General features: G+C 47.4%; 1 protein-coding gene across 2 annotated transcripts; it reads right to left on the bottom strand.

Moving 5' to 3' along the window:
• Nucleotides 1-277: 277 nt before the first annotated feature.
• On the bottom strand, nt 278-27353 carry INTS1 (integrator complex subunit 1). Of its 2 annotated transcripts, none has more exons than XM_027726240.2 (47): nt 27244-27353; nt 26871-27161; nt 26160-26356; nt 25797-25934; nt 25324-25483; nt 24919-25024; nt 24468-24654; nt 24193-24338; nt 23779-23920; nt 23273-23449; nt 22933-23041; nt 22131-22251; nt 21387-21464; nt 20712-20869; nt 19591-19687; nt 19092-19183; nt 18707-18767; nt 18110-18307; nt 17583-17712; nt 17257-17436; nt 17016-17165; nt 16248-16427; nt 15958-16062; nt 14955-15122; nt 14494-14605; nt 14005-14166; nt 13104-13250; nt 12604-12702; nt 12120-12244; nt 11166-11420; nt 10718-10877; nt 9957-10097; nt 9394-9574; nt 9187-9310; nt 8525-8643; nt 7418-7505; nt 6568-6794; nt 5450-5573; nt 4846-4979; nt 4253-4445; nt 3860-3987; nt 3273-3385; nt 3042-3155; nt 2081-2151; nt 1476-1567; nt 1291-1400; nt 278-893 (listed from the first exon to the last, which is right to left on the bottom strand). In XM_027726240.2, the coding sequence occupies exons 1-47, from the start codon at nt 27299-27301 to the stop codon at nt 778-780; spliced, it is 6564 nt and encodes a 2187-aa protein (XP_027582041.1). In that variant the 5' UTR covers nt 27302-27353; the 3' UTR covers nt 278-777. The 2 variants fall into 2 exon arrangements, with proteins under 2 accessions (XP_027582041.1, XP_027582042.1); XM_027726241.2 differs by having other exon boundaries at nt 14005-14163.
• Nucleotides 27354-27842: the final 489 nt, after the last annotated feature.

Raw genomic sequence — 27842 nt, 5'->3', positions numbered from 1 at the left:
CCAAGAAGTTTGTTTTACTTATTTTTAAACAAGTTTTCCAAGGAACCTCTTAAAAGTTGTCCTGTCAGCAGTTGGTGCTGACCAATCTCATCCATGATACCCCACCGACCCTTCCAAACCTCCTCCACTTCCTGCATATCCTATAAAAGGCCAAGACAGCTCCGTCAGCTCTTGGCCATGGAGACAGGTCTGCCAGAGATCCTTTGTCTAGAATAACAAGACTGAAGAACGGGGAGAGAGGGATGTCAAGCTACAGCCAAGAGAGCAGAAAAAGGCATAATGGAAACAAAGAGAATTTTAATTATAAAATAAAAAAGTCCCCGAACACCCACTCCCAGAAACCAAAGTGGTCTCTCCCCTTGCACAGATCTGCATGTTCCCTCTAACACAGAGGGTGCAGACACTTCAAATGCAAGGGCCATCACTCCCTTCTGCTCTCCCAGGAGCTCTGCCCTCTTGGAGAGTCAAGAAAACCCAAAAAACAAACTGATACCCACTGCTCCAAGGCCCCATGAAGGAAGTGGTCCCTGTTTGGCACAATGTTCAGGATATTTTTCTCCTACAATAATGGCATCTTAGCCAGGCAGGTTGATGCTTGCCCTTTTCTGATCTTCAGTCAGCACACTCTCCTTTTCCAGCACAGTCTGGCTGGCCACATCTTCTCTTTGATCCTTCAGCACATGGGTTCCCATACACTGTCTTCTTACAGGGCTTTAATGCAGCTGATGAGTCCATTAAATTAACTCCTCTGGAATTGGAACTCTCAGAACCACATCTTCATATCGTGGCCTCCATGTGCAGAATCTTCAAGGCCTCTGAAATCTGAGAGCTGGTGTCGATCTGGCCGTACATGCCCACCAGGAAGGCCCTGTGCAGCAACACTGCTGCGTGCTCTGTGGAAGGGATGGACAGCATGAGACTGCAAAGCAAGAGCAACCTGCCAACAGACACTGGGGTGAATGTTTGCAACTGCACAAGAAATCCTCTCCTTCCACGAGAGCATGGCACAATCCACCCTCTAACAGGTCTGTGGGTATATGATCACGTGAGGGATCACAACTCAGAGAAAATTTGTAAGGGAGCAAATCTGCTCCGAGGAAGCCTCCCTTGGCTCTGTGTCCCTGTGATGCTCAGACCAAAGCAACTATTGGTATAGGTGTCTGTTTGATGGCCTGGTCTAGGCAACACTGACCCTTGGTAACTTCCCAGGGATGCTGTTCCCAGCACAGGACCTCAGCTTTGACCCTTGTGAGGCCAACCATGCCCCAAAGGCAGCAGATCTCAACTTACCTTGGCAAAGGAGGGTGTATTCAGGCAGGTTCCTCAGCGCTGTCTGCACCACCTCAAAGTCTCGGCTGCCAAGGCAGTACATGTAGGTGGGAAGGAAATCTGCAGCAATGCTGGGAGTAAAACATGATAGTGTCAGTACAGCCCAGATCACCAGTCAGGACAGCCTAAGTTCCAAGGGTCCTCACCTGGGGTTGTTCTGAATGGAGCGCAGAGCCAGGCTAAAGGCCAGGTTTCGGCAGGAATCCTCTGATGAACTCATCAGCTTCTGGAGGTTTGTCTGAAAAGTGGACAAATCTGGATCACGAGGCCATCCAAGGAGCACAAACTTCTCAGACTGGCAATACTACCCCTCCACGCCAATCCAGCCCAACACAAATCCAGCAGGTACTGGCTGACCCTGGAAATCCCTCTTTGTAAGAAGGACTATCCTGGTTTTGAGCACTTTGGAGTACCCTTCTGTAATCTTACTCCATGTGGGACAGCTGAGCTTTCCCCAGGTTCCAGTTTTTTCAACAGAGCTGTTCTGTTCTCTACTTGCCCCAATACTGGGAAGAAAACAGAGCATTAATTCTCCCTCTGACATAAAATGGATGATGACAGACCCAATGTGCAATGGAGGGAAATACTGCCTACTCTCAGAAGGCCTAATCGAAGATATATTTTTTCTAAGATTCTGCAACAACCACCCAAAAAGCAGAGGAAGGGCAGTGCTTAAGCTGGCTGTGCAACACAGACCCTGGTGAAAAAAAATCTCTTCCTTCCAGAGGTAGTTTGAGACACCAACACTCACAGCAAAAAAGGAGAGAATTTCTGGCCTCCGTCTGGACATTTCATCGATGTCTGTCAGCACTTCCAGGATGTCTGGGGGAAGACACAGGTTGAAAGGGTGACTGAAATTCACTGATCCAGCAAAGGATCTTTTCCTTTTTCCCTACAAATCCAATCTCCCAAGCAGTCAAGTTTTCCCACCTGCACACAGAGTTAGTGTAATTAAGGCAGTTCTTCAAAAAAAGAACACAGAGATGTGCCAGATCAGCACATCCCAACATGCCCAGGCAGATGTGACCAGCACTTCATGCCATGGGCAGGGAAAAGAGTGGAGTGGGGTGTGAGGTTTGCATTCCAGAACACTCTCTTCTGCAACTGAAAGTGTCTTTTTAAAACCTGTCCAGGCAGGGCTCTTCCCTCATATTCTTCCTTGGAAGGAAAACTGTCACCCCAATACCACAACTTGGTTTTGAACACAACTAGGTTTGAACACTGGACACTTGTAATTTCAGAAAACTTTTGGAGAACATTATTGCTCCCATATGCCAGGTTAACATGATTTTCTTCCATGAAAGGGATTCCTAACAAAATCTTGTTTCTCATCAGTTTGGTATTTTTTTATCATTAAAAACATGGCATTTCTTTCAGCACTCTAGACCTGGCTTGACATGAACTGCAGTACTCCTTGAATTACTCACACCATCTCCCAAAACACTTAAAAGATCCTTGAAGAGCCCCAAAGCAGAGGCAGTTGAAGTACTGCAAAGCTAAGCGCTAACAGCATCACAGGAAGCCTCTGTCACAGAATCACAGAAGGTAATGGACAAGTTAATCCAAAAGTGAAACAACATCCTAACTGCTGGAGACTTCCAAACACAAGACTGAAACAGGAAACTAGCCTGTAGCTGACAGATAAGTAACAGGGTTGGAAAATGTCTTAATTTGCCCTGTGTCTTTGCACAGCTCTGCAGGTCCTCACTTACCCTCCACCGTTTGGCCCCTGGAGAGCCTCTTCATATACGGGGCCATTTCAGCTGGTGTGAGAGGAGTGAAGAGAGACACACTGACAAGAGGGAGAGAGCCAGCTGCTGCTTCATCTGGGGGGGAGAGAGAGAGAGCATACAAGAAGAATGAGCACAGCACATTTTGGACTTAGCTCCAAAACATACTGCAGGTTCACCAGCTGGAATAACTCTTCCCCCACACAGACTCACCATCTTTCTCTTCATCAGAGCCCCTGTCCAAGGTGCCACTCTTACTAGGCAGACTCAGCCCAGCCAGGAGGGACTTTAGCATTGCTAGGTCACTGTTGTCTGACGACAGGTCACTGAGGGAGAAAGGTAGCATGTTTGGCTTTCAATAGCAATGACATGACACAAGTAACAGCACAGATATGTACACTAAACCAAACAAGTTTTCAGAAGCAGAAAAAAGGTTTTTCCTTTCATCATAACTGGAACTCAAATGCATTTTCCCCACATATCTGCAAGTGGGACCCTGCAGCCATCACTCCAGGGAAAGACCCTCCAGCTGCCCCTCTAGAAAAGGTTGCAGGGCATTATAACACCTCAACAGGACATTTCGGCCATTACATAAGTTAGAATCACTATCTGACTTCCTTGGGTTCAGTTTTCACCTATAAAAAAGGGATATGCTACTCACCTCAACAGAGAATTAAGGGAGCTAAGGGTGAAAAAGTGCCATATTAACAGCTATTTTCTCACATCCTCCTGCTGTCTCCTGTCTGATTAGCTCCTGGCAGTCTGACTGTGCATGGGTTAACCAGCATAAGGAAACTTACTGGAGTGGATCCGAGTGCTTCTGCAAGAAGGAGACAGCTGCCTGGGCATTGCAAGTGATGTACTTGTGGATAAACTGGACAAACTTGCTGATGAAGGCAGCCAGGTGCCGTGAGGATTTTCTGTAGTTCTGGGAAAGGATCAACAAGATGAGAGTTAACGAAAAAAAATGCAGCAATGCACTGCCCTGTTCTGCACCTCTGGGTACCAGGGAGCAGTTTCTTGATCTCCTGCCTCCTCTTCAAGCTCTCCAAGGTACTTAATACACTTTTTTGTTCTTAGGCATGTGAAGGTTTTCCCTTCAAATGGGAGAGCTGGGCTGGCCCTGTGTTACACGAGCTTCCCCATCTAGTGGCCGGACGATGGCATACAGAGGCAATCAGGGATTTTCCTACCAGCAGCAGACGGATGAAGGACAGGAGACAGTCCCAGAGTGCCGCCTGGTGCTCGTTCTGGAAGACCTGCGGCTGGAGCAACTCCAGGATCCCCAGGACGTGGATGAAGAAAGTCAAGTGGTTCTGCTGCCTGAACTCCTGGAAATTGAGGTGAACGCGGCCGTGCAGCAGCGCTGCAATCATTGGCAAGTGCCTGAAACACCAAAAAAGAAAATCCAGATCTAGCCCCTTCCTAGAAACAGTTACATGTTGCTACACCTCAGGTGCTGGAAGGAAGCATCCTTTATCCTCACTCAGGGTTCTGGACTTGATCTCTGTATCTATAGACTCAGCAAGCCCCATTTCCCACCCATATTCTGTTCTCTAGTCTCCAGTTCCAAGAATATTATCTCCTGACAGACATGGAACCAAAAAGAGATGCTGCCTCATTGTAAGAGATAAGACTTTGCTGCCCTTTCTCTTGACCTCTGTACATGAAGGTGAATTCCCTCACCATCATCATGACTGCTGCAAGTTTGTTCCCCTTCCAGGACAAGGGTGGATGCTTTGCAATGAACCCCAGCCACACAGAGGGAGAAAGGGGAGAGAGGTACCTAAGGAGGAGGATGGGATGAGCTACAGCCAGCTTCCTGCAGGCCATATTGGCATCCCACACGCGGCTTTCGGATGACTTGGAGTCACTGGTGTCTGCGAGGAGGTTAATGAATCTGTGAACAAGGGCATCAAGCTAGAAGAAAAATAATGAGTAAGAAGTTTAAATTACAATCCAGCCCGTGGCTCTTCAGCAGTGTTTCCCAATTCCTTTCCAGCTACAGAGGGGGGTTAACAGAAATTATTTTCAGGTAGAATCTGCGAGAAAATGCAACGTTCCAGCTGGCACAGGATCTGAAGCCCACAGTCCCCACAGACATCAAAGCAGGATCAGACATCTGCACACTTGCGTTTTACAGAAGCCTTTGGCACACAGAAGCTTGTGGAGCTTATACTATTTTATAGAAGGACACTGCAAAATAAACCACACCAAAACTCTCTGCTCCTCAGAGTGCAGGCAGGGAAGGGGTAACAGAAGAGCAAGGTAAAGAAACCAAAGTCATCCAGGAAGCTTTTGCCCATCCTCACCTTCTAAACTGGGCATCAAGGTAGCATCTGCTCTGCATACACAATTGGAAAGGGGCTTTCCAATGCCTCTAACTTTACCTTGCAAGTGCTGCTGTCTCTGGCTCCTTCACTGGTAAGAATCATCTCAGGCATAGGCACAAGGAGCTCAGGCAGCTGCAGGTATATCTGCAGCAGAAGGTCCTGGCAACATTTTCCCACAGAGCTAAAGGAAAAAGGGAGAGGTCAGCCACTGGTTACTATATTAGTTCAACCAGCAAACATCCCAGACCCATCAGATTAGTAACAGCCTTCCTGCACATGGCAAACAGACCCTGTAAAAAGGGCAGCCACCACTAATCTCAACAAGTGTTTTTAAGTCTTTGCTTCTTTTGAACTACTCAGATGATTCACTTTCCATCCACAGTCTACGGGGATCCATCATTACCCAAATTAGGCCATTTGGAGTTAGAAAACTGCAGTTACAAAGCAGCACAGGACAAGAAAGCTCTGCTTACATCTCCAGTGAAGAGTCCTTGCACGTGGTACTCATGGTCATCCCCATCCCAATTGGAAGACAGTCCAAAGCACAACTATTAAGACTAGCCAACATGTTCTCTACACACCTGAAATCCCTGTAGATTCCTGGCATAGTCTGTACTGGGAGGCAGGTCAATGCAATAGCAACTGAGATTACTCAGTATCACCATAAGTGAGGTTGGAATTAGGTCAGTTCCTTTCACTGCCACAAAAACATCATCTTCCTGTTCTTTCCACAGCACTAAAATAGCTGTTAGGAAACAATCTGGTCTCCATTCATCTTTGAGAGCAATCATAACAGCCAGAAGCAGGAAGTATTATGGACAGTGACTCAAGGGATGAGTAGACAAGACATCCCACGTTAGGAACTAGCAATTAAAAATAAGCATTGCCTTAAAGAAAGAAAGAAAAGAAAAAAAATGTGGCAAGCACTTCATTCTGAAGCCCTAAAAGCAGAAGGGCCCTTAACTTCACTTTTGAAGTCACCTTCCTGGTCCAAGGACCCCTTAAAATGACCTATTATTCCCCCAAATCTCTGGAAGGACAGCATGCACTTTTAGTACGGGCTCTGGAACATGATGTTCTTAATGAAGACATGCTGGCAAGTCTCACCATTACCTGACTGCCTGTGCTCTAGAACTACAATTACAGCAGACAGTGCTCCCCATTTGCAGCCTCACCTGCTTCCCCACTGCTGGATGCAGCTGGTCAGATACTCTGTCACTTTTTTGATGTTCTCAAGGTCCCCATGAGAACAACTGAGCAACAAAGGCAGCCGAGACTGGATGAGTGTGCAGGAGGCCTCGTCAGCGTTCTGGTACCTGGTCTCTGCTTCAGCCAGGATCAGCTCCACCATGCTGATCAATTCTGATGCCTTCAGGTGGAGCACAAATTCCTCACGGCGCTTCTGTAATGCAAGAGAACACTCCAAATGATTCCACACCAAATTCCAAGACCCTTAGTTCCTTCTAGACACACCTTCCCCAGCTGGAATGGAACACCTCTAGACTTAACTAGACTTAAGAACTGCCCCATATCTTGAGCTCTGAAAGCATTACAGTCCCAAATGAAACCTCTTTACCCCTCCTCCACTTTCTAAATTCATTTACTTCTATCCCAGCATGTGTGATGGGTCAAAAATCATAGTTCAGTCACCATAACAAAGCAATTCTGTGGAGAAGAGAGACAACTTCCTTTTCTTTGTAAAATGGGAATTATCCCACGCTGGGTTTTAGCTTGCTCACCACTCTAGCCTTGTGCCTTTAACAGATATTGTGGCAATTGCTGCAGGGGAAATGCCAAGTGGGCAAACTTTGTGTGTTCCTATCAGCTTTTTGGACTCCAAAACTGCCACTGTAATATGTAACATAGCAGAGCAGCTAAGTAACCAGCTGAGGTACAGGCAGCAAACTTGGCACGCTGCACCTGAATCAATCCAAGCCACCTCTTGGCCATGGAAAGATCAGGCACTGTGAAAACATTGCCTCTCACTCCATCTAGAGAGGAATCTTGGAAGAACTGAATCAGAACCTGAGGAGTTCTCTGGTCCCTTCCCTGCCAGATCCGAGGAATGTGAATACAGGCCCACAAGAAATCCAAGGATGCAGTTGGGTCAAACCTGCCAGAAGACAAAAGAAGACAGATTTGCAATTAGAGTCAAGGCAGCCCTGGGGCAGCACACAAACACATGGAAGCATCACTAAATATGATGAGTGCTGTGAAGAAAGAAACATCTGCAAATGTAAAAATAGGATCCATTAAGTCCCGAGAAGGGGTTTGGTTCTGTTCCCAGATTAGGACTAAATATTTGTTGCAATAAGCACAGCACAGGGTAGGGAGCAGAACAAATGGCATCCAGCAAGTGGGGGGACTACATGGAGCCTTGCACCACAAGGCCAGGAGTTGGTCATCAACACAGACAGTTGGTACAATCAGACCAGTGACCTTACTGTCCCAGTGTCTAGAACATTCTATCACAGCTGTTATCTTGGATTGCAGAAATTCGTGTAATTTTGAGCAAGAGGTCAACGGTAAAATAAAAAGCAAACTGAAATACTACCAGCTTTAGAAGTATTGCTGTTATTAGGTGTCAGCATTTCCTGGTCCATAAGTATAACAAGTTTAAGCACAATACTACTACAGTGGCTCTTCATTATTTGAGAGCTGTGTATAGAAGCTGAGAGCCAGGGCTGCTCCAGAGATCAGAACTCGGAGTCTGACATCAGGAAAGGGCTAGAGAACGACTGACAATGGAGTTTAGTACAACCAAAAGATCCAGCAGAGCCTGCCCAGATCCAGAGACAGCCCTCAGTTCACTGTCCAAGCCAACTTGCAAACCCTGTATTCATAAAGATTATCAACAAGGGCAATGCAAGATGGATTATTCGCTATTAGCACTTCCTGTTTAGAACACAGCCCAATCTTTATGTGCTGCTTCCATCAAACAGCAGGTAATATTTATATAAAGGTACAGAAAGCAGCAGGATTGAAATCAGCATCTTTCTCACAAAGCCTGTTTTTGGCTGAGTTACATCTCCTTGCAGACTCACCGTGGAACGTGGCAGCTCTTGTTCTCTCTCAGACATAACGAGTGGCCCAACTCAAAGCCCTTTGCTAGGCCTGAAAAACAAGACCCACCTTTGCTCCCTGTTTCTGCCAAGCAGAAGCCTGATGCACTGGTGCAGCGTGGTCCAGCTGGACTGGTGGGTCAGCAGAGCCAAGAGGTAGGGGCGGAAGGAGGGCACCTGGGACCCTGCCTGAAAGGACCAAATGAGCAAGAGGTGTAATGAAACAGATCCTTGCAACGAGCTGGATGTAGGAGTTACTGCGTGTACTGCATAAGGATGATGATCCAGGGAGGCAGACAGCACAGCAAATTTTATTTTTAGGGTTTAGGATTTGAACTGAAGTACATTCTAAGAGAACATGGCATCAACCATGATGTTGATGCTTCTGTCTTAGCTTTGGCATAGCACTTTTGGGCAAGCTATTGATCTGTCTGCAAAAATACCAACGAAAACACAGCTGGTTGGGCTGTTATGGGACTGCGTTGTGTCTGCAATACATTTAAGTACTGAAAAGAACACAGCTGAGGAGATAGAAGGATAAGATGAAATATTAACCTTGCACTGAGAAAAATGCACCAGAACTCCTCTCCTAGTCAGCCTGTACTGCTTTGGAACTCATACAGTAACATGTGGCAAAACATAAAACTACCCCTTGCCCCATTTCCAGGTACAAGTCAGTACCCCTGAAGGGTGGTTTCAAGCACAGCAGTCCCTCTATCCAACAACTCTTACTTTGTTCCAGGAGAACAGCAGCTTCTGCTGGAGATCAGGGCAGCTGCTGATCACCTCTGGGTCTAACATCTCCAGCCAGTCATTGAGAAGGCCAGAGGCAGGCCCTGGCCAAGCTGATTCCGCACTGTGGAGGAAACAAAGCCAGTGTCACTGGTGGTATCAGGCACCCAGACGTACCAGGGAATTCCCATCATTCCCTAGGCTCACCTGCAACTGTCCACTTCCTTCTTCACTGGTGTTTCTTCTTTGTCCTGGAGCAACAAGGAGCTCACCACAGCAATTGGTTTCATGGCAGGACACCTGGCAGTGGTCTCAACAGTAGCTGAGAAGAGGACAGTCAAGAGTTCCTCCAGGTATGGAGAGTGAGTTTCAATCAGACCTTGAAGGACTAGCAGAGGGAGAAAGATTCACTCATCAGCTTCAGGATGTGGTGAGAGGTACAGAACCTTATCAGTATTATTGCTGATAGCATGGCTCAGTGAGGAAGAGGGAAGCCTTTTTTAGCTGGGATAGGAGGCTTCCATTTCCCTTTTTGTTAGTGGAATCCAACAGTATGCTGAGAGACCAGCCCCAGATCACAGTTTATAACCCCACATGCAGTGCAGGGGGGAAGGAGGTAATACAACATAGGACCAAGCTTACATCACTTCACATTTTCTGATTCAGGGAGAAGGCATATTCCCACAGCCTGCACAGTAGGCCCTCCCTTGCTGGGCTGGAAGTTCAACCAGCTGCTGCAAGGGGGAAGGAGAGCAGAAGGACATCCATACCTTTGCTGATGAGCTCTGGCTCCACATTGCACTTCTCTCCCGATTTCAGGGTGGCAATGATGGCACGTACCGTGGAGCTGATCATGTCAGCATCGTGATGGAAAGTCAGAGCTTCTGTCAGGTGCAAGAAGCCACCTCGAACTGCAAAGAAATCACAGCATTGGCATCACAGGAACAAGCCAGTCCCCACATCAGACTTCTCTTCTACAGATGCCCCATGTGGCTCCAGGACACAACTGCTCAAACATAGAAACACACTGGATTCTGCTGCCATTTACTCCCACCAAAATCCTTGACAGCCCTTCTGCACGTTACAGGGACATGTGGCTAAGAGAAAGCTCTGTAATCACAAACCCATTGCCATGTCTAACCTCTGGATTACAGACCCTTCCTCCCAGCAGATGATAAACAACTCTACAAGTCATGATGTGACCTTGTTCCAGAGACATTCCTTCATGCTCACCTACCAGGACTACAGCTCACACAGAACTCCTGGTCTGAGAAATTGGAAAATTTTTCTGAGAGATCTGCTGTACTTGGTGTGATACTACCAGGTGTCTGCTGCAAAACCCCAGTGCCAAGTCACTTTTTCTCATCCTTGTGGTGTTTCTATAGCACAGTATACTATTTTTGCTATTCCTTAGGACACCTCTCTAAAAGGCTGCCCACCACACCTCCTGCTCTGGGTGCAGTTTTGTTTCTGTCCTCTTCTCGGCCCACTTTATCCCCTCTGAGTTCCATAAGCTGCCCAATGCCAGTACCATCATTGATCCTGTGCCTTGAGGAGTACTGCACAGCAAAGGCCTTCAGCTGAGCACGCAGGGGACCCTCTTCCACTGCGGGGTTCTCCAACCACTGCAGCATCTGCATGAGCACTTTGAAGAAGAGCGAGGAGAAGGCAGTGTCCTGTGGCATGCAGCGCTGGGGAGTGCAGTAAAAGAGACTTGCTTGTACACACATCAACGATACAACAAAGATGTCAGGAAAGATGCAGACAGTGGCACACTCTACTCTGCCAAGAATACACAGAGCACACCTACACCTGCCAGCCTGCATCCAGATGCCTATGGCCGGGCAACCTGAGCCCCTGTGTGTCATGCTCAGCATGACACAGATAGAGAGAGGGTCTGCACACAGCAGAGCAGATGCACTGCAGGTTTTCTGTTTCTTCCTCACCCCTCTCTGTTAAACACTCCAAAGATCACTAACCTGGTACTGGTAGAGCTGTCGCATCAGCGGGCAGGAGATGAAGTGGTGGCGGTGCATGGCCATGACCAGGGCACCGCTGTGGGGGGAGTTCAGCAGCGCAGCCACCGCCTGCAGCAGCCGTGCCGTGATCCCGGGAACCTGCGTGTTCCCCTGGCGGATCCGAGCCAGCTCCTGCCCCAGGGCCTGCTGCAACGCCAGGGCCAGCGGGCGCAGGTTTGAATTCTGCCACCGTGGGTCCGGGTTTAGTGGGAAAAGCTGGTGGGATACAAAAGGGAGTAAACTTATGACAGCAAATGAAAGGACTTGGTGCACCATAAACATCCTGAGGCAGACGACTGATTCACCTTGTACAATTATAGTGACTGTGGGTTAATGGGAACCTTCTGATACAGCTTTCTCAGTATTTTAATGCCTGGTACATGAACATAAGCAGCATCTCTGCAGCCCCAACATGACTATCAACACTGACACTGCAGGGGAACCATACTACCCAAATACAGACAACCAACTTGGCCAATTAATTCCCTGTAGGCTCCTTCTGGAGTCAATGGAGGGAGGGAGGCTCTGTAAGCAGACATGCCAGAGTACAAATGCTGTTTGCACACAGCTTTGCTGCCAAGGCCCTGTGAGCATTTCACAAATCCTCCTTCCACTGCTGAGAGGAAAGGCACTATACACAGAACAAACAAGGTGCAGAGACAGTAACATGCTAGTAGGCACTGACAGTACCAGGCACTATCAAAAGCCACATCATGTTCCAACTAAAACAAAAAAGTCCTGCCACTATCAATTCCATGAGGCTGTAATGGCACAGCCTCATTGCATCAGGGCTTTCATACTTATGGCCTGCAAACACTGCAGGAGGAAGGGGTCAGAAGATGCAAGTAAAAGAGAAATGGGTTTTGTAAAGCTGCTGCAGGGAAGCAGCTAATCAGCTGGAGGTTATAACAGTACCTGCAGAAAGATGCCTGCCAGATCATCTTCTGGGCCCAGAACACGGACCTGGCTCAAGGCCCGGATCCGGCTCTGACTTTGAGAGTTTTCAGGACTAGATTTTGACCTTGCAGTCTCAGCACTGTCTGCAAAAGAAATAAAAGGAAAGAAAGGAAAATGCTTTTATGGTAGCTAGCACCTGGAGCCCCAACACTGGATCACCTTCAGCTTTACAGTCTCCAGCTACTGAGGAATTCAGCAGCTAATCTCTTGAGTCCAAGCAAGACCTATTTATTTTTCCATATCACTCAGAAAAACTCATTGTAGTAAACTCCAAAAATATTGGAATTTCTCCCTTTGCCAGGAGCAAAAAACTCTAGCAAGGCCTGGTGTCTAACTGTAGCTTGCTGGTATATTGCAGCAAAACCGTTTTTGAAGACAGCTCCCCCCATCCCTCTCAAGAGTAAAAAAGGAGGGAAGTTTGGAAGATGACTTAGAAATTTACCTCGGCGGGCTGGTAAGGAGGCACTGAGCAGGGAATGGAAAGTCTGGCCTCCTGTTGCCCCTCTCTCATGTTGAACCTCCACAAGATGAGCCATGTAGTCTGAAAAAAAAATATAAGAATACATCATCATCTCATCCTCTTTAGTAAAGAAGGACGGAATTGGCTGTTTGTACAGCTCCCACAGATAAGGGAATCTGCTCTTCCTGGGGACTTTGTACACATGATGCCTTGAAAACTTTGTTTCTTTCACAAAGTACCTTCCAAAGTATTTTTTAGTCTCTGCACACTTCAATCTACAAAATCTTTCTCTATTTGAGAAAATACAGCCAAGGGCCATTCAGACAAGCACTAGGGAGGTGTCTACAGTGACAACAAGCTGCCAAAGCAGCCTGTGCACAGAGTTTGCTGAACTTGCTTGCATTTTTCCAAGGCAGCCACAGGAGATAGTCATAAAAACTGTTCAAGTAAAAAACCTAGTCAGCCTCATCTGAAGCTCTTACTCTTGTCCATGATGTTCTGCTCCAGCGTCTGTGGGTCATGAGACACTGCCTGATCCAGGTACTGCAGAAGTTTGCTCATGCTGGAAACTGGGATTCCAAAGGACTGAACAAAGAGAAGCAGCTGCTGTGGCTCCAGGTCCTGCAGGGCTGAAATACACCAACACCGAGTCCTCAGACCTCCAAATTGCCCACGGAGGGTCATCTTTATTACCTGATCTTTGTGCTTCTGGCTGGACCAGCAGTGACACATTAATGATAGGGCTGCAGAGAGCCTAAAGCTAGAAGTCAGACAGCTGCCTACTATGTTTTCTTCCCTCTGCAAATCATTGCCACCTTATTGCATCTTCCAGTTAATTCACTCACTGGCTAATTTGATCCTTTGTTTAATTTTATTAGAACCTCAGTAACACAATCATTTGTATTAAAAAATAACTTCCACCCTATCGGTTGATGGCTGCAGGCAGGAATTACTGAATAATTCAATCACTGGCTATAGACAGCTGTCATTTAATTAGTAAAATGGGACAAAAGCTCTGAATACCAAGAAGAGAGCACAGACAAGAGGTGCAAGGACCAAAGCAACTACAGGTCTAGGGATTTCTACACTGCAAGCACTGCATGCCCTAGGGAAGCAGCGCTGTGCTTCCTGTCTGGTGACTGCATAGCTTAGTTCCATCTGAATTGCTGTAAAAGAGATGGGGCTCCAATTCAGAGTCCCCCCTTTCCTTTAAAATACACAGAAAGCACAATATCCATATAGACTCGCTCCCCTACTTTAGAAGTAATAGTGACTGATTGACCCACCGAAAGGCATCCAAGTAGGATGGGCTGGGCACACTTGAGCACTCTCCCTTTCCTTTCAGGAGGGTCTGAAACACCAACAAAGAGGCCACAGGCTCACCTGCATCCACAAGCCGCGGGACCTCAGAGCGGATCATGCGCAGCTTCAGCCAGTCAGGGAGCAGCAGAGCCTCCTCTGAGGTGTCAACCAGGAAAGCAGTAGGAAGGGGCTTTTTCTCCGGGAACCATATATCCAGTAAGGTATAAAAATCACCATCCCCTGCTTAAGAGTGGATACAAAATTATTTCCCATGTTCACAAACACCTAGACCACCCTGCCCTTCTCTAGCAAATCAATACACCAGAACACACCATCGTTTTAATATTTCCTGCTGTCTGCAGAAGGCAAAAAAAAAAATCAGCCTGCAAATCCTTCACTCTCCGCAGCAATATTCTGATAAGTCTTACAGCTGCAAACAAGTACTGCAAGGGACAAGGCTGTGAGTAGAAGGATTAACATCAGTCTGACCTGTTAGGAGATGGCAGATAAAGAAAAGGCTCTCTATATTGCCCATAAGCCCCTGAAAAAATCTGAGCATACTTCACTAACCTTGAGGTGGCCCCAGTGTCAGGAGAATAACCATGGCATGAACCACAAGGATATGCATAGTAGCTGTTTCCCCACTAGTCCAACGAAGGAACACCTGATCCTGGGACTCCGACTGCAAAAAGGCAGAAAAAGACAGGATGAGCAAAGGTGGGGAGAGAAAGAAGAATGAAATCTTTGAGCTACAGACGAAAGGAGAACATAAGGATGGACAAATTTAGTCAGATCAAAGTTCCCAATATGTTCAACAGTGGCCATAAAAGATTCTTGAGGAAAAGTTAAAAAAGCTTTTTATAAACACATACGCTTGGCTCTGATAATTATCTTGGCATCCAATTATTTTCAGATCAGGGAACTCTTGAACCAAAACTGGTTTATACATAGTCAGTAACCCACAAAGGGCTTCTCCTTTGTTAACATGTCCAGTTTCTGTTACTTGCTCAAGAGGGGCAGGGAGCACTCACCCAGCTGTACACCTCCTCGCCCTCCTTGCTCTGCCGCATGCGCTTGATGTAGCGAGAGAAGATGGAGAGAAGAGCCACGAGCACTGCATCTGATTCAGCACTGTAGGAGAGCTTGGAGAAGAGGTGGGACATGATGGTGGAGCGCTCCACTATCAGTCGGGCTACATCCTGCAAGGGAAAAAGACCCATGAGGTCTTTACTCCTGTTTTGTTGCATCGCATTCTATGGTTTCCACCACCAGCCCAGTTAACACCACTCTGGAGATCAACATGTGAAGTCAAGAGTAGAACTGACACAACAGGGAAAAGGCCAGTGCTTTGCAGGCACCTTACAGTATCCCCAGCTGAGCACAGCTGCATTCTGATGCATCCCACTACAAAGTAAGCATCTACATAGTAAAAATCTGCATTTCTCTGAAGAAAAAAATCTACCGACTCTTATAGTTTAACCTCCACGTGTCTAAACAGACCTATGGAGGCAGGACCAGTATATGAGCCTTAAAAGTAATGAAAAAAAGCACCTAGAGATAGAACAATGAAAGAAAAATCATTGTTAAAAAACAAACAAACAAACAACTACCAAAAGCTTTTTAAAAAAATTAAAAAAACAAACCCAGAAATCTAGCTTTGGTCATAGGCGAGTGCATGTCCCACCACTAACATTCCTGACTTCCCATTCTCTCCCCAGATACATGTGACTGCAGGTTTAGCACCTCCTTGCTTATAAAACATTGCCAGGTAGTGGGATTTCCTTCAAACCACTGTCCACCCTTGCATTCCCCATTGCACCTCACAGGCTGCTGGATTGGAGGTTATTGCTCTGCTATCATTTCATGATATGACCTATAGACACAGGTTGCCTTTCAACACATACACAGAGACACAAACATGCAGTTATCAGAGTCACATGCTCCCAAAAAACTCATCCTGCTGGTATAGCAAGTCCCATGCCTACCACTGTCTTGGGACATGCCACGTGTCCCCCACACAATCCCTCCTCTCACCAGAGCAAGGTCGTTGTGCTGTCCCTGCTCCTCCACTGGGGCGTGCTGGGAGAGGTACACCAGGTAAGCACTGATGGTCTGGGGATCTGTCTCCATGTGGATGGCCTAGAATAAAACTTCCTTTCATCAGAAATACAGATTTAATGAAAACAAGCATCAGCATAAGAAAAATTCTTCTGCAAGTATATAAACACATTGATGACACACCCAGATGGTTTGTTCAGATTTGTTTTAGCATGAGTAGAAAAAGAATAAGCTGGACACTCATGCCTTCAGCTGCCAACACCCACCTGCTGCAAAGCCAGAGCTGTTGTTGCTCTCACACTGTCGAACAGTGGCAGCCTCGGGAGGTCCCTCAGCAGCCACTGATATCCCTGCAGCAGCTCGGAATCACCAGAGTCTTCTTCCATGGGGTGATCTTTCTCCTCTCCATCACGCATTCCTCCTTCTGACAGCACCAAGGAAAGGCCCTGCAGAAGTCACACAAACACAGCTGTTGCATTTGAAGCCACTGCTGGACTGCTAGTTTCATACTAGTGAATATAATAGAAACAAGCTTCAAACTCCATGGAACGATCCAGATGCAGCACACAACAGGTTGCATCTCTCATATAATGTGTTCTCTTGACAGATACTCTGCTTGAAGTTTCAGTCTTCTCTGAGCATAACCTTTCTGAGCTCCCTGCAATTCTCTTTGTCTTGACTATGCTCTAGAGCACCAGACACTCACTCATTTACACTCCCCACAGACAACAGCCTCTGCCAATTACTCCCTGTAGCACACGATCTGCTGAGTCTACACCTGAACTTCACAGGAAACAGAGCAAAATCCAGCTCTGTCTTGAGAAAAAGTACAACTTGGCTGTTGAACAAAAACTTGTGAGCAGCAGGGAGCAGAAGTGCATTTGATGGGGTTTGGAGATTGAGACAAGTCAATCTCCAGTGAAGGAGGATGACATGAAACAATTTCATTTTGCTGGCTCTGAACTCAGGATAATCCAGGGCTCTGGCCTTGGCTTCTAACACACCCCAGTCAAGAAGATTTTCATTCTGCTCACCTTCATGGCCAGGACCCGTGAGGCCACTTGGGAGGAACTCAGGCGTCGCAGGAAGTAGTCAAGCACCTCGCAGGTTGTCTGTTCATCTGCTTTGGGACCCAACAGCAAGTCTTGCAAGCGTCCAAGCAACTGCCTCTGTTTCTGTTGTCTCTGCGGAGAAAGAAGTTGGCCTGTTCAGTGAAATCAAATCTGGGATGCACAGAAAGTAGGTAACAGAAGGGATTCCCAAGAGACTACTCACCTGGCGTTTCTTGGCACGCTGGTCCTTACTCTCACCCTCCTCTTCTTCTTCACCTGAGGTTGATTCATCAGCAGCATCGTGAAGCAGGAACTCACAAAGGCACTGCACGGGTAGGACGTCCAAGGAGCCCTCGCTGGACTGAACCAGATCTGCCAGCCATGGCATTGACTGCGAGGAGGCCTAGGGAAAAGAAGAGTGACAATATCAGAACATGGATGCATCACACTGATCATTTAATTCCTGAGCAATATACCACCTTCCCCTGCATCTCTTTTGCCCCTCACTCAAGTTTCAGAGGCAGGGGATCAGATCCCAACACAGCCCACCTGTCTTTGAATGATGTTGAGGAGAAAGTCAGGATGACGACTGCGACAGAGAAGGTGGCCCAAGCGAAGTGACTGGTTCAGGCTTTTCACTTGTTCCAGGACATGTGGTGGAGGTCTGCGAGGGGGGCCCCTGCCAGAGAAACAAGAAGTTATCCACAGGCTGACAGACTTTCACTCTAGTATGATGAGGATCAGTCAGTTCAGCAGTGCACAAGGGACACATGCAGGTAGCAAGAGAAGGACAAGAACCAAGTGTGACACATATCGACGTGTGCAAGGCCAGGTTGGACAGGGCCCCAAGAAACCTGGTCTAGTGGAAGGTGTCCCTGCCCATGGCAGGGGGATTGGAACTTGACAGTCTTTAAGGTCCTTTCCAACACAAACCATTTTGTGATTTTATGATCCCGTGGGCTACCAAACTTCAGGGTTCTTCTTGCCCACATCAACTACCCTGTAGAGCAGTAGGGTTTCCTGACTAGTGCTATATAGAATTTTATGATGGCATCAGAATGCAAAAGGTTACTTACTGAGGGTCCAGACTCGTCAGCTGGGACAGCAAGAGGCTGCTGCTCTCTGTAATTGTTTGTTTTGTGGATGCAGCAGCCAGATGGCCCTCAAATGCAAGAATCTCCTGTTTTTCTCTCTGGGAGATTTGAAGTTCACGATTAATCATCTCCGTGCGCGTCTCCTCATCCGTCAAGGTACATTGAGGATAGGAATAATTACTGAGAAAATAAGTGAAAAAAAGGAAATAGTTATCTTGTTCTATGCAAAAGTCATGAACCATAGTCAGAAAGAACCCAGGACATTGGCTCTGACAGACAACATAGAAAAAATAAGGCAGTTTCCCAATGGAGCCAGGAGACTGAGACCTTTTCCGCTAAGCACATCACAGTCAACCTCCCCTTTTTCTCAGTTTTATTCCCTTACTTATAATATTTCTGTTGAGAGAAGGCACTTTTCTCACTCCAACTGCAGTGCTGCTGCTTATTTTAAGCTTATTAAGACAGCTTATTTTACACCAGTCCCACTGGAAAGGAAGGAGCCACATGGCACAAACGTAAATCAGAAATATGTGTTTTCAGTGGTCTATTTGATTTATGTAGGGATTTAACCATACTAACTTGGTCATGACCATTTCCATGAGCATCTTTAGAGAAGGGTACTCCTCCCACGCAGCCAGACCTGCAGCAGAGAAGGACAATCAGGAATACAGGAAAAAAATCAGGGCCTTTATATATATTCTAATGCATTCCAAGGTGGGGAAACACAAACTCAATTGAGAACAGTTCATAACATTTAGAACACAAACAAGATAATTCCAGCCACATGCTAGTCCAAATCCCACCTCTGTGTATTTTTGCACCCACAGGTAATACACAGTTATTTAACTGCAGTTACCTCACCAACCCAGCACAGGCCTTGCACACAAGCAACCGGACTCCAGCAGAAAGCACCTGGGCCAAGTTTTGCAGCAGAACTAGTATCCTGAGAAATGTCTACACTCACCAATGTTTTCAGGATTGAATGCAGCCACTACAAGCAGGAGAGGCCAGGCTTTCCAGTAGAGAGTAGAAATAGCTAGATTTGGAGGCTGGTACCTGCAAAAGCCATCAACAGATAGAAGTGGTCAAATTTGGTTCCTTAAGCCCATCTCAAGTCTGCTTTTCTCCTTAATCATGCACTGTTTAGATTCTGTCAGCTCAGTGGTTTTCCCAACAAACAAACACAAAAAAAAAAAACCCTCAAGAGGGACAGCTGAAGGTTCAGCTGAAGATTTCTAGGGCAGAAAGGTCAGAGTCCTTGCAGAGCAAAGTTCATTCCATAACTCGGGTCTTGATTGCTCTAGAGAAATTCCCACCTAAACATGACCCTGAAAAAAGTCTCCTTGTCATTCTGTTATTACAAATTGTAGTAGAGAAAAGCGTCTTAAAATCTATGAGCAGGTAGTGTTAGTCAAGGTGAAAATGAGCCAGATCACAGCAAGATTATCTGTGTGATGTCTTACCCTGGGGGTAGCTGGATATTCTCTGGATGGTGATAAGTGCACAGATTTAAGACTGCATCGATCAGCTGGATTCTTTCTACCCTCAGGACCTCGACATCTGGAGGAGAAGAAAAGACTGAACAAGTTATTGACCTGTCTACTTACCTGAAAGTCCTTCAAGAAAAGCATCACAGTATAAGAAAAATTTTACTTCAAGCAACTATATTATTGTGGGCTTGCTCATGATATTACAGAAACAAAAAACAACAACATTTAGAGAGCAACAACACTTAAAAAAAGCTCCAAGTCAATATATAAGGATATCAAGCTTTTCAGCTGCAATTCGGTTTAAATTCTTTAGGGTAGTTTTTTCCCCAAATGTATCCAATATACTTGTAACTTTTTCAGAACTCGAATACACTCCTTCAGCTGAGGAGCGAATCTGCTCAGAACTTCTGGGGCTCAGAGGAACTAAAAATGCATTTCAACTTCGTTGCAAGTTTTTAGACTCCCTTTAACTTAACTCTGAGTCTTCCAGCATTTGAAATGGTGCAGCATTTCCCCTCAAATCTACCACAAACATGCACAGCTCAGCTGAATGGACATATTCCTCAGTGATGCAGGAATTTAGACAAATGCTAAATGGATTCATAAAAGCATAAGAGTAAAGACTGCTTTTGTAACTGCTATTCTGTAAGTGTTTGAATTATGGACTTGGGAAGAGCACACAATATATTGGTTAATTAGTTTGATTTCCAACCATTCCATTTTTGCATAGCCTTAAAATTTCATTTTACAGTATGTATAAAGGATTAAATTGAATTTAAAAACGCTGACTCAAAACTCTGGGTGGTTGTTCACAGCCCTTCATCCTCAACACAACCAATAATTTCCCAAACACTCCACGCTACAAAATTAGTAACAGTGAGAAACAGTAAGAGCAAATAAGAAGCTTCTCTAGTGAGAAAGCAACAGCAGTACATGTCTGGCTTTGAGCCAAATGCTTGGCCATCATGACTAAAATATGCTTTAAGTGACGCAAAGGCTCTTGTAGGCGGTAGGAGCTGTCTCAGCCCTGGGTGGCAATAAGAGGACATAGAGAGAAGCAACCACTTGCTGGCTGGAGCTTTGTGCAGCCTCACCATCTGCCTGCACAGCTGCAGCCCGCTTCACCAAGTGGTCAGCGAGCTCCATGGCATCCGCGGGGCCCAGGGGCAGGTCCCGCGACAAACCGATCACCAGGATCCGCATCAGTGTGTCCTCCAGGATGGGCACCTCGGAGCACAGGCGAAGGAAGAAGCTGCAGGAGGCACGAGACATCAGTCACACTTCTCTGGACAGTAGTGTGAGGGCTCCTGAACCCTTCACAAACCCTAGAACCCTTCTGAGCACAAGATACATCACAGTTTAGTTTACAATATCTTCCCTGGTCTCCAGATCCAAATGCAACTATGTGAAATAAATTATTATTGGAATATCAGTTGCATTGCCTTGTACCTCCACACTTCAGCTTGCTTGAGTCTGAGCTCCCTAACGTTACCCCAGTAACCCACACAGTGCAGGGCTGTCCTCCTTACAACTACAGCATCAAGATACAGAACAGCTTGGCACAGGGAACAGGAATGAAGGAGAAAGAACAGATGGAGAGTGGAACAACACCCCTCAATTTCACAGCAATGTGACAGATGAAGAAAATCTAAGCACAGTTCCAAGCATTTCCAACACAGAGCTATATAAGGATCACCAGAAAACACCCATTCCTCTGCCTCCAGCTACAGCAGCTCCCCACCTGCACCCGTTACGGGAGGGGCACTCACTTGCGGTCACTCTCAGGGGGCCAGTTGTCCCATTTGTAGTAGGTTTCCGGCTGTTCTGTGAAGAGCACCTTGTGCAGGCTGTAGAGATGAAGAGGACAGTAAACACCATCTAAGTGAGGCTCAAGAACACATACAACAGTTCAGTCTCCCCAGACTCCTGCTAATGTTCCCACCCCACACGTGAAGGAGCCTCCTCAGATAAGTGAGTCTAGCAAAGGTAACAACGTGAATCAGAACAGAGAGGACTATACAGTATGGGCCCTGGGCTTTTATACCTTCAGTAACATATCCTGCTTACTATTAATTCTGGCTTAACATGCCTCAGTAATGTCTTGTACCAAGACTCCAGGACAGGAGTCTGTCCTGGACAGAGGACAAGAGGCAAGCAGAGAAGACAGAACTATCTGCGGAGCCCTCAACCCTACAGCCTAAAAAAGGATGTCAGACAAAAAAACAAGGGGTCCACAGGGATTGTGTTTGGTCAGATAATTAGAAATCCCCTATTGAGTGGACACAAATAATACAAATCGGAAAGATTTTCCACTGTCATGTATTTCTGGTAAGAGGATGCATCTGAAGGAATTTCAGAGAGGGAGACAGTCTCAGCCTGAATCCTACTAAAACTGTTTCTGCTACTTGTCTGATAAGGGCAGAGAAATCTAACCAAGCCCTGTCATATGCCTGATTTTTCCTAATATATCACACTGTTGGGGAAGGGACAGAGATGACCAGGTTGACTCTCACCAGTGCACATAGTCCTTTGGAGCCAGCTTGCTGATAGATGGAACAACTGTATGAAGCCACCAGACAGCATCACGTTGGATAGCAGCGATTTGGTTTTGGAAAGAGCGCAGCACTTCCAGGTCTGAAAAACAGTCAGGTCACAAAGTACACACATACCAAGAGCCCCATCAGGAGCCAAGCAGTAGTTAGCAGTTTCAAGAGCAGACAGGTACCAGGGCTCTGAGGCATCACAGAATGGTTTGGGTTGGAAGGAACCTTAAAGATCATCTCATTTCAAGCCCTGCAACATAGGCAGGGATACCTTCCACTAGAGAAGGAGAACCAGAGAAGGGGAGTAGTATATCAGAGAGCCTTGAGCACCCCAGCACCGACAGCACATGTATTTTGCTTTCTGACATATGCTGCAGCAAAACCCCCAGCATGTAGCACAGGTGAATTAGCTTTGTGAGGAGAAGGCATCTGGGCAGTCACTTCAGTGCCATCCCAAAGGCCTGTGTTCTCAACTCACAGGTACTTGGTAATCCTTACAGCTGCCCCTTCAAGATTAAGGTTCCCCCATACAGAGCTCCCTTTCCCCAGCCTCTCAACCACTGCTTCCATAGATACAAGAAACACCCAGCCACACAAATGCCACATCTCTTGTCTCTGTCAGTCTCAGGATGATAGCAGGTTCCCCCATGCCTCTATTCAGAATGGAGGCTTACACCCTTTCCCAGCCCCAGCTGCAATGTTCCCCCAACATCAGAGGCAGATATCTGCCAAGCTGCCCATCTTCAGAGGGAATCTAGGTTCTTCTGCTTACTCTTTTTCTCTCCTTTATCCCAAGCAATTCCAGCCTCCTTCACCTGGGCTGTGATACCAAGCATCATGGAGACAGCTAGCAGATCAGTTATATGGATGACAAAACGCTCCTTAAAATAGAAAAAGAAAAGTGAGTTGAATCAGCAATATCCAAAGCTGCCTTCTGGAAGTGTTTTCTCATAAAAAATGATGATCATGGATGTTTGGAAATGAAATACGAGAGTGCTGCTATGAGACACACAAATAGTGACTCACTCAGATACCAAAGAGCAAAAGAAAGAACGTTCAGAAAAGCAGATACAAGAACAGCCCAGTACATGACAAGAGTCAAAAAGTGGTACCTTGAATTCCATTTCTGCATACAGGGCCTCCTTGCGTTCCTGCATAAGACCCAGACAGAAGGCCTGGAAGTTGATCTCATGCTTTGTCTGTTTGATGATCTCTCGCAGCAGAGCCCGCGAGGCCCGCAGGTAATCGTCCTTGGTGGTCAAGAGGTCCTGGAACACCATTGCCAAGTACTGGGGCCACACAGAAAGAGAAAACCTTCAGTGCACTGTAATGAATCTGCATCCACAAAATGAAGACACAAGGAAACCTCGCTGGTGGTGTCCTGTCCTCCAAACTGTAATAAGCTTCTCTCATGAAACTGTATTACCACAAGATTGGTCACCCAGAATGTGGGAGTTAGAAAATGCCCATGTATGTTTATTTCTACCAAAAGTAATAATAATATAATAGTATGGTACAGATCAGACAGCTGTCTGTGAAAAGATTCATCTGAGCCTCAACTCAACTATATCTGTGGGGTTCTGGGGTCACCATCAGTCACACAGGACACTGCACCTACCTTTGGAGCTTGCTCTGAGCTGTGCTGAAGCACAGTATACAGGATCTGCATGTTGTTGGGATTTCTTGCATTTGATAGTTCATTGAAAATCACAAACTTAATGGTGGTGCCTAGGTTATCCCTGTGTGCATTCAGCAGTTCTCTGCAAGGGAAGACCAGAGATACCTGAACTGACATTTCATTGCAGCTGGACACACTGTTCTTACTTCTCTTTGAACTATTTAGCACACAAAAGTGAAAAGGATGAAACAGCACATATGTCCAACAATATCAAAGGACTATTGAAAGACTTCCAGGACAATGAAATTCATATAAATGAACACAGGACACCCCTTAGTCCAAGCTGGTATTTAAAACCAATCAAGGCCAGACACATCTTCCACAGTGCTTTCTCTGACAGACCCAGTCACTCACCTGACACACAGCATGTAGTGGTTGAGAAGGACTTTTGGCTTGAGACGAATCTTGATCAGGTTGGAGATAACTTCCATGTCCTCTGAGCTGTGGGTGTTGCAGTTCATGCAGACTGACATCAGCAAGTCCTGAGCTGGCTTGGTCAACTGCAGAGGAAGAGCAGAAAGGCTCCAGTCACTTGCCATTACAGATCAGAAACTTAAGTGGGATACAGTATGCAGCCCTCCTGCCTGGATTTCACACCAGAGTTGTGTTTCAGCAGCTCCTATCCTTACCTTTGGGTTCTGCAGCCACATCTCCAGCCTCTGCACAGCCATCTGACGCACCTCTTTGTAGCCACAGGTTGCTGTCAGCAGTCGAAGAAGGTTCCTGGAGACATTGTCCATGGGCTGGCGCCGGTTGAGCTGGTCCCGCAGCATGTCTAGGACATATTCCTCCACACTCTCTGCAAGGTCTTCATACCTGGACCACACAAACTGCACTTTATTCATTTCCACACAAGCTAGTGCAAAGATCAGCATTCTTTCTTGTTTGTGGTATACATTATGAACAAATAAAATCTACTCTTTTCTTCTGGAACCAGTTTTATCCGATGCTCAACATCCCCCAGCAGGTGCCACAGGACAGGTAGTGCAGAGAGGGAGCTCTCTGCCACAGCTCTGCAGGGTGGGTGAGTGCAGACACATCTGCCACACGGCTGTGTCAGGAGAGGACAAGGCACTGTACCTGGGCATGAGCTGGCCCGCCTGCTCTGGGCTCATCTTCTCCTCTGCAATCAGCAGCTCACTCTGGCTATCTTCCTCCTCTGTCATGGAAGGGTGTGGGCTACTCCCTGAGAGAGACACAGCACACTTCATGAGACAACACCCCTTTCCAGAGATCAATCACACTGAAGGAGGCCACAGTCAGTCATGTCCTCACACCGCAGCACATACACAGGCCCACTTTTCACTACCCTCGAACATCCCCTGGATGTGAAAGAGCCTTAAAGAGAGGAAATGCAGTGGCTGGAACTCAAAGTCTGGTCTACATGACTCCATTCAATAAAAAACTATTCTCACAAGTCACTAAGTGCAGCAGGCTCCATCCTCTCCCTGAACCTTTGTTCCTGGTTCCCAAACATCTTCTTACCAGCACTAAGGTCCCCTCCGCTACGTCCAACTTCTCCATGCAAGAGCATGGTCTTAGGAGGCATCTTTGTGTTAAAAGCTGTTTGGATGTTATCCACAAATGTCTTGCAGTGAGGGCTGTCCACCCAGATGCGCTCCCCAAGGGAGTCCTCAATGTACACCTGCAGAAGGGAACACAATCCATGTTCATGCTTCTTTTTTAACTGATTAATCGAGGGAATATTTGTGAGTTTTTAAGGATTTCCAATATGCAAATGCAAAGTAGGAAACTAGCATGACCACAGATGAAAAACAGACCAGATAACTGCAGGCAAGTCACATAAGAGCAAAACCCCACAGGACACTGGCTACCCCCTTCCCTATAGCAGGAATAAATCCACTGCTGTTCTCCTATCCCAACACACACACACCTCCCAACTCTGGCTGATTTCACCCAGACTGCCCACCACACAGAAGCCTCCATGGTTCAACAACCTTGACAAAGATCTCTGGCCAGTTCTCATCCTCTTCATAAGCTGCCATGAGAAGGTTGCAGGCCAAGACTGACACGAGGCTATTCCCTTTGGCTTTGAAGTTGATGGAGGCATCTCTTCGGAGGAGGCTGCACAGCGCCTGGAATGTCATCCACAAAAAATAAAATAAACAACTCATCTGGCAAGAAAGCATACAGAGAAGCTGTAGAAAGAGAAATACAAATTGCAGCAGCTTGCAACAGAGTTCTGGCATTTACAAAGATATCAGAGGTCTATTATTTACAAAGCCATGCTCTGACCTGAGAGAGCAACTCTACTCACAAGCTGGCAGCAGGGATGCATCAGTAAGTTCACAAGTCCTCACCTCAATAACCCCTTCGGTGGCAAATATGTTTGGTTTGATTTTTGCCAGGTACATGAGGCTCAGGTACAGCGTGGTGTCAGGTTTGGCTCTGTTCATCTTCAGCTGCTTCACAGCTCCACACAGCACCCCCTCAATACGGTCATCGTTGCCTTCTGCTTCTGCTGCCTCAATCTCATCCAACAGCACCGTGGGGACAACTGCAAGCACCAACACACAGGCATCAGCATTACCCTCATGTGAAACAACCTGCCCTGAGATGCTGCAGGACAGCAAAGCATGGACCAGCTCACCTACAGCCCCTGCCACAGCTTTTTCCTACTCAACTGCCACTAAAAGTTTTGTTTCACACCTGACAATGCCCCTTGATTATCTTTTCATGCTAGCAGACTCCTCTGCAAATGTATCAAACACCAGAAATGGAATGACAATTCAGAAGGCAACATTCAGACCTGGATTCTGCTAAAGAAATATGTGAATAAAATACCACAATCCAGACTCAGAGATTTCCTCAGGGATTATTTCAGATGCTGCTATTAAACAGCTCTCAGACAGAATGACCGCAACCCAATGCAAACAGAGGAGAAAACTGATTTCAGCCCTATATACAGCAGAGGAAATACAGCGTAGGGGCTTCAAGAAAGGCTCCAGGGAAAGAAGAACAGAAGTTTCTCCCAGGCTTCCTGCGAGGGCAGGAGCACAGCGAGGCCTCACCTTCGATGGGGATGACAGACGGCTCCTTGATGGAGGGTGAGATGGCTCTTTTCTCCGCCACGGCCGCCTCTGCCAGGCGGCCCAGGGCGCTGAGGGGCGGCGTGGAGGAGAGCTTGGGGCGCTTGGTGAGCCCGGGCAGCCCCGCCGGGCCCGCCAGGGAGGCGGCCGCGTCCCGCTTGCGCTCCGAGGGCAGCCCGGGCGGCGCCGGCTTCAGCAGCGCCACGGCCGCCTTGCCCTCGCCGCTCTGCCCCTTGGAGCCCAGCGCGATGAAGTCTCCGGGCGGCGGGTGCGCTGCGAGGGGAGACACGGGGACAGTGAGGGACAGTGACAGTGACAGAGAGAGCAGCTCCCCGCCCGGCCCCGCGGGACTCACCGGAGGGCTTGGGCACGGCGCTGGGCCGCCGCACGGCCGCCGCCTTCGGCCGGTTCATGGCGCCGCAGAGCACCGGCCCCGGGACAGACCGAGCGACGGACACCCGGGACCGAGCGACGGACGGACGGACGGACCGACGGCCGCTACACGGAAGCGGAAGCGCCGCTCTGCCGCTCCAGGGCGGCACCGCCCGCCCCGCCCCGCCCCGCCGGGCAGCGCCGTCTGCCGGGCCGGAGGGGGAACTGCACCCCCGGCGGGCGCGGTCGGGAGAGTCTTGGGGGGATTTGGGGATGCTGAGGCCAGGGAGGGGCTGGGACTGGGGGGATTGAGACTGGGGGCTGTTTGGTGGTGCTGATTGCGGGGGTCTGGGAATCAGAGAGGGGAGTCAAGGGGCTGGGATCGGGCGCTGGATTTAGGGGTTGAAATTAGGGGCTGTTGGGTGATGCTGGGCTGGGTCCCCTCTCACAGGCAAGAGGACAGAGCCTCAAGCTGCACCGGGGAGGTTTAGGTTTAGGTTGGACATAAGGGGGAATTTCTTCACAGAAAGGGTGATCAAACATTGGAATGGTCTGCCCAGGGAGGTGGTGGAGTCATCGAAG

This window comes from Pipra filicauda, unplaced genomic scaffold (genome assembly GCF_003945595.2).
Source record: "Pipra filicauda isolate LSUMZ 115617 unplaced genomic scaffold, ASM394559v2 scaffold129_size2064235_pilon, whole genome shotgun sequence".
Classification (NCBI taxonomy): domain Eukaryota; kingdom Metazoa; phylum Chordata; class Aves; order Passeriformes; family Pipridae; genus Pipra; species Pipra filicauda.
Note: the sequence above shows the minus strand (reverse complement) of the source record. Positions and strands in the feature narration are given on the sequence as shown.